The 7176-nt window shown below is 34.5% G+C and overlaps 1 protein-coding gene across 3 annotated transcripts; it reads left to right on the top strand.

Annotated features, from left to right (window-relative positions):
• Positions 1 to 2638: 2638 nt before the first annotated feature.
• LOC105791697 (serine/threonine-protein kinase D6PK) lies at positions 2639 to 6924 on the top strand. 3 transcript variants are annotated; one of them, XM_012619902.2, is made up of 3 exons: positions 2639 to 2888; positions 3776 to 5105; positions 5911 to 6924. In XM_012619902.2, the coding sequence occupies exons 2-3, from the start codon at positions 3817 to 3819 to the stop codon at positions 6809 to 6811; spliced, it is 2190 nt and encodes a 729-aa protein (XP_012475356.1). In that variant the 5' UTR covers positions 2639 to 2888; positions 3776 to 3816; the 3' UTR covers positions 6812 to 6924. The 3 variants fall into 3 exon arrangements, with proteins under 3 accessions (XP_012475356.1, XP_012475357.1, XP_052490585.1); XM_012619903.2 differs by having other exon boundaries at positions 2639 to 2898; XM_052634625.1 differs by lacking the exon at positions 2639 to 2888 and adding an exon at positions 2954 to 3393.
• The last annotated feature ends 252 nt before the right edge of the window (positions 6925 to 7176 follow it).

The following is a 7176-nucleotide window of genomic DNA, read 5'->3' as shown; positions in this document are numbered from 1 at the left end:
TGTATTTCCGTGAAATATAAATTTATATTCACTTATTTACAAAGGGAAAGTGGCTACCACATTAATCAATTGGCGTCTTTGACAATAGTAGTTTGTAGCAGTACATAAGACCTACGGTGAAAAAATAATTGGAAGAGGAGAAAATAAGACATTTTAATTATAGTTTAGAAATGTGGGGCCTACCTTTCACAAAATTGTTGTCATTTTGACATCATCATTAGGGTTGAGAAAACAAATATTATTTAATTGTTATTAAATTTGGTTTAAAGTCGTTGATACTAATAAATAGATAATTTTAAAACAATCATAGAATTTCAGTCATGGCCCTAACTACTACACCTTTATGATCTTGCTAATTAATTAATTTTCACTTTAAAAATAATTCATAAATTTTTATTTCATTTTACTTTTTTTATAAGATGGATTGATTTTGTTTTTTGGTGAATTATAATAGGAGGGTAAAGCTTTTAACAACAACGAACTTAGACTATATTTGGAGTGGTGAACACTCTGACTATCAGGCCAACACACGAGGTTTAAGGATTATTCTTTTAAGAAAAAAATGTATAGAATGCAATTGGAAAAAATTAAAGTCGGTATTAATTGAAGATTAAATACACATTTTTTAAAATGTGTGATTTATTCAAAATTTCATTTAATTAAAAGGAAAATATTTGGTATGCTATTAGTGGAGTTTTAGACTCCACAAATAGAGTTAAAGAAGGTATAATAAGATATTAAAAATAAATATTTTTAAAAAAGAGACACAAATTAATTTTTAAAACTGTGAAATAAAATAAAAAACCGTCAATGTATCAAATTCTAACATTTAATTAAAAGGTCAAAATTTGCTATTGGTTCTTGTATTATATATAAGTTATAGATTTAGTTTTTACTCTAATTTGATTAATTTTAAGGCATAATGACTTATTTGGTCCTCCAACTTTACAAAATTTCATTTTACCTGTCCATTTAATTTTTTTGTCTATTTTTCACTCTCAAACTTGCACTGTCTGTCAAATCATTCAAAAATGATTGAAAAAGTTAACGTATGTTAACTTTGTTGACGTGGCATACACGTGGATGCCACGTTAGCAACTACTTAATTTTTTTAAATAAAAAGGTTTGAAAAGTATACAAATTATTTTAAAAAATAAAATGTACAATTTTTAAAATATTAATTAATTATTAACGTGACATATACGTGGACTTATTTTAAGATGAATTGATAAACAATGTAAGTTTAATATTAAAAGAGGTGAGAAATTAAATAGAGGGCTAAAATGGTTATTTTTAATTGGATAGCTAAATAATTCATTATACCTAATTTAATCATTGTAATTTTCAAAATTTAAAATTTCATTTCAAATCCAAAATTATAATAATTAGATTTGTGAGGTCAAATTTCACCAGTAGTCCCTCACTATGAGTAAATTGTGGATTTAATTCATATTACTTAATTTGATTATTCATAATCCTTGTACTTTTTTATTTTACTCAAATGATTGTCATTAAAATCATTAACTAATATTTTTCAGTATTATGCGAAAATAATAAAGATATATTTGTCGCAAAAATTTGAAAATAACATGACGATTAAAATTCCAAAATTGGAACGCAAAATTTGACATTCTTAATTAAATTATATAATAATGATGTAAGTGGACTAGTGGAGTCGATGTTATTGGAATCAACTAAATCTTGATTACTGCTCTATCAACCAAACCAAATCGAAACTATAATTAGGAACCATTCACACAGACCATAACCATAATTTGTACATCCAACACTCACATTTAAGTGAAATTTTAAAAGCTAAAATATGTTATAAGTCCCTGTACTTTTTAGAAATTTAAAATTTAATTTCTATATTTTTATTTTAAGAATTTAGTCCCTTCACTTTTCGATTTCAAAATTCAGATCCAGTTGTTAACATTGTTAATTTTTGTTAAATTATTGATATGATATTTTTAAATTAAAAAACTCACTCGATAGCCATATAATAGAAAGAATTGCAATGAACCTAAATGTAACAAAACAATTTCCTAAATTTTGAAATCTGAAAAGTAAAAGACTAAGTTCTTAAAAATAATGTTAAAATATGCTATAGGTTCTTGTACTCTTCAGAAATTTAAAATTTAGTCCATGTGCTTTTATTTTCAAGAATTTAATCCCCTACTTTTGATTTGATTTCAAAATTCAAGTTTAATTTTAACACTATTAAAATTTTTTGCTAAATTTATTGATGTGATATTTTAAAATAAAAATCCTCACTTGATAACCATGTAGCTAAAACATGATTTGAAATGAACCTAAACTTAACAAAGTAATTTTAACAGTGTTAACAATTAGATCTAAATTTTAAAATCTGAAAAAAAGACTAAATTCTTAAAAATAAAAGTATATAGACTAAATTACAAATTTATGAGAAAGTATAGGGACTTATGAAATATTTTAACCAATTTTGAACCATCTTTCAGCCTTTGAAAAGCAATGTAGGCTAAAGCAGGAACAGAGATGGGACCAGCTTTAATGCGGACCCCAAACGGGTCCTCCACTCTCTCTCTCTCGCCCTCACTCGCCCGCCTCCCGTCCTTCACAAAGCAAAATAAAAATAAAAAATAAAAAAAATAAAAAACTAAAAACAAAAAGCAAAAGCTAGTCTGCCAATTCTAAACCCACCACAACAGCAAAAGCAAGCTTAGTTGCAGAGCTAAAAGAAAAAACAAACACAGTCTAGAGAGGTTGCTAAAGCACTAACACAAGAAGAAAACCAAAAGGATCGTTGATTGTAGCGTATGTGTTTGGAAATTTCTTGGCGAGAGAGGAATTAATAGAAGGCTGAGTTTCAGAGCTCTGTTTCCTAATCATTTGATTTTGTTTTAAAAGTCCGTACAGGTTCCTATTCTTCTTAGTTCTTGAATTTTTGTTAATATGATCCTTTAGATCTCTCTCTCTCGCTCTCTCTTTCTCTCTGTATGTTCTGTGAGTTGGAATTAGAAAACATTCTCCACTTTTTTTTTCTTTTTAAATGTTGGAAAGAGGGAGAGGTTGAAAGGTTTTGGGGGTGGCATCGAAGGGTTTACGTGGCGAATGTGCTGAAGTGACAATGGAATAGGAGAGATGTGGCGGAATTTCGCATGTCTACATTTATTATTTGTGATTTTATCCTTTTATTTTAAAAAAAGAAAATTTACTAGGGTTTCTCAAATTTATTTAATACCATTTCCGGCATTTAGTTGATAGCAACTCAAGTTACAGATTTCACGAGCTTATTTGGTTGATCTGGTTAGCTTTTTTATTTTGGATACAAATTACGAGTTAAGCATATCATTTCAAGCGTTGGCTCTGAAATTAGAGGTTTAGTGATAGAACTTTGATTGCTCTGTTCTTGTAAGTTTTATATTCTTTTTATTGTTAAAATGTGTTTTATATTCTTTTTATTGTTAAAATGTGTCTTCCTATATTTTCTAAGTTTTATTTTGAAGACTAAATCTGGATAAAATGGTTTGGCAGTGAGTGATTTTTTCTGTTTGTATACATTTATTAATGCTTTATTTTACTTTGGTGTGCTGATAAAGTGGGCTAGAATCTGAGAATATTATTGTTGATTTATTTACCCGTTTAAGGGAAAAAAAAATAACGAAGAAAAGCTGATTCTAAGGATATGGTTAGAGAATATTGGAAAAGAAAGAAATGGTTCATTAGATTCCTTTTGAAGTCCAACCAGAAAACTAGAGGAATTATTGAACTCAATCTCAACCTCATTTTGCAGGGTTTAAGATTATTCTATGTAAAGATTCAAGATTACCTAGAATGGAAAGGGTCTCAGAATCAAAGTTGCTTCCGAGGAAATTGCCTGCTCTGAGTTCAGTGCCAAATCCGCATATAGTCTTTGAGAGAGAAGCAGGTCTTATGTTGAATTTGCAACCTGTATATGCTAGAGATAAAGCAGCTCGATCTAATGTGGGAAGCTCCCAATTGCCAGAGTCAGCTGAACCCGTAAGGACATGGAAAGGGAAACACTCCTTGCTTGAACAGGTAGAAATCATGCCTGATGTTATTACATTCAAGTGCGGTGGTGATTCATTGGAGGAAGGTGGACCTAGTTCTTTTTCCGGAGCTAGTCACCCTCCGGAACCTGTGGACACGGATCCAATGAGAACTGTGTATGTACCAATCAGTCAGAAGAAGTCCGATCCTGGGTGTTTGATGAAGAGCATGTCAGTGAAGGGACCTTTTCTAGAAGATCTTTCGATTAGGGTTCCTCATAAGAAACCAAGTCCTGCTATTCTTTCACCAGCAGAAAGTTTGGCTGAAGAATCCAATGATTTTGTTGCATTATCTTCACCATTTTCAGGTCCACGTGCATCACAAAATGTAGATAACTCTCTCATTCATCGAGGTTCAGATGACAAAGAATGTGTTTGGGATGTTTCTTTGCCTCCAAGTGGTAATGTAAGTCCACATAGCAGCATTGACAGCACTGGGGTTGTCACTGCCATGAGCATCGTCAATAGCTCTGCAAGTACATGTAGGAGTGATGCAGTTACAAGTGATGGCATGATTAGCATGGAGAGGAATTGTGAGAGTAGAAAAGAAAGTGTCAGGGCAGATTCGCTTGAGAGTGCAAAGACTAGTGTTAGCCAAGCAAGTGATAGCAGTGGCCTTAGTGATGACAGTAACTGGAGCAATATTACTGGGAGTGCTAATAAGCCTCACAAAGGAAATGATCCTAGGTGGAATGCCATCCTGGCTATCCGGGCTCGAGATGGAATTTTGGGAATGAGTCATTTCAGATTGCTTAAACGGCTTGGTTGTGGTGACATTGGCAGTGTATATCTCTCAGAGCTGAGTGGTACTTCTTGTTATTTTGCTATGAAAGTAATGGACAAGGCATCACTTGCAAGTCGTAAGAAGTTGACTAGGGCTCAGACTGAAAGGGAGATTCTGCAGCTTCTGGACCATCCATTTCTGCCCACTCTTTATACTCATTTTGAGACCGACAGATTCTCATGTCTAGTCATGGAATATTGTCCAGGGGGGGATCTACACACTTTGAGACAACGGCAACCTGGAAAGCATTTCTTAGAGTATGCTGCAAGGTATGGCTTATATACTTGAAAACATCCACCTCGTGTTGAATATTAGCATCCTTAAAGGAAAATAAAATAAATTTCTGCAGTAAGAATTCCTTTTTTGTCTCACTGTTATTTATCAAGTCTCATATTGTCTTTCATGATATTTTCCTCTGGTTTCTCAGAAGTTTACTTCCATGAGGATTGGTCTATTGATCTGTTTTCTATTCAGTTGTTATTCCTCCTACTTTGTGGTATTGATATTTCTATGTTAGATTTCAGTAGTTATTGGATGGGTAATGCACTTCCACAACCTAAATGTCAAGCACACGAGAATGTGGTTTTCATCTCTATTGTATTTTTCCACACGTTGGGAACCTTCAGCATTTCTTCAATTTCACCACTGTTGGTTTCTTAATGTCTTTGGAGTTATGGTGTCAAGTAAAACTAGCCCTAGTTAACAAAGTCCAAAGATAGTAGTTCTCTATGCAATCTTGGGCAATATGTTTAGTTAATGAAAGTTATTGTCACCTTCATACTGCTGAACTCTAGGCAGGGAGATGCTTGCTGTCTTGTAGACCTGCTAGCTTTTATCTCTTTCTATGAGTCTTCTGTGATGTACAACTAATTGGAGTTCATAGAACTATTTTAACTAGGAGGTTGTGTGATACTATTGAGCTGGTCGTGTAAATGGATTCCTTTGCTTCCCATTTTCCCTTGGTTAGTTACCAGTCTATGAAGAAAGGGTTTTCAGTTAGAACAGTTACAAACTGAAGAAAGGGTTCCATTTCAGTTAGAACAGTTACAAACCCCATCTTTCTTCTAAATGCAGGTTTTACGCCGCAGAGGTTCTATTAGCACTTGAGTATCTCCACATGCTTGGTGTTGTCTATAGGGACTTGAAACCAGAAAATGTTCTAGTTCGTGATGATGGCCATATAATGCTCTCAGACTTTGATCTTTCCTTAAGATGTGCAGTGTTTCCCACACTGATAAAATCCTCAGCATTCGATTCTGATCCTTCAAAACGTGGAGCTGCTGGTGCATTCTGTGTTCAACCTGCCTGCATTGAGCCTACTTCAGTTTGCATTCAACCTGCGTGCTTTATCCCACGGATATTCCCTCAAAAGAACAAGAAGAAAACCCGAAAACCTCGAATAGAATTTGGGGCGCCTTCTCATACCCTCCCAGAGCTTGTTGCAGAGCCTACTGCAGCCCGGTCTATGTCTTTTGTTGGAACCCACGAATACCTAGCCCCTGAAATAATCAAAGGAGAAGGCCATGGAAGTGCTGTTGATTGGTGGACCTTTGGGATTTTCTTGCATGAACTGCTATATGGTAAAACCCCCTTTAAAGGTTCAGGAAACCGCGCTACACTATTCAATGTTGTAGGGCAACAGCTGAAATTTCCGGATTCACCAGCAACCAGTTATGCTAGCCGCGACTTAATCCGTGGGTTGCTGGTAAAAGAGCCACAACACCGATTAGGGGTGAAGAGGGGTGCAACCGAGATCAAGCAACATCCATTCTTTGAAGGTGTGAATTGGGCTCTAATACGATGCAGCACCCCACCTGAGGTGCCAAGACCAATGGAGAGCGAGATGCCTAGGATGCCTGGGAAACTCGGGCCGGTGGAGCCAGTTGGAGTTGGTAGCAACAGTAAAAGGATGGTAGGTCAGGTAGGAACAGACGTGAAATCTGGGGGTAAATATCTGGACTTTGAGTTCTTCTAGTTTTCTTAATTACAGGAAGCCGTGTTGTATTAGTATCCATTTACTCAATCCCCCCGAAAGTTTGTTCACAGTACTTAGTTCTGATGATATACTTAAGCTCACCTTCTGAATTAGCTTTTCTTTGATGATTATGGATGTAAAAACGATGCAATTGCAAGGCCTGAGCCCTAGCAATTTCTATCCAAATTCCAAACCTCAAACAAAGGGTTTTTGCTTGGAAGAAAAATTGAGGCCCACAAAACCAACATTATTGAACACTTTTTCTTTTTGCATTTCAAAAGCCTAAATCTTTGGTCCCTTTGCTGGCTTCTTTATCCACCCTTTCCCGATTCTCAATGGCTTAAATCGAATATGCTTTGTTCTTT

This window comes from Gossypium raimondii, chromosome 8, assembly GCF_025698545.1.
Source record: "Gossypium raimondii isolate GPD5lz chromosome 8, ASM2569854v1, whole genome shotgun sequence".
Taxonomy (NCBI): domain Eukaryota; kingdom Viridiplantae; phylum Streptophyta; class Magnoliopsida; order Malvales; family Malvaceae; genus Gossypium; species Gossypium raimondii.
This window is presented reverse-complemented; position numbering and strand designations above follow the sequence as displayed.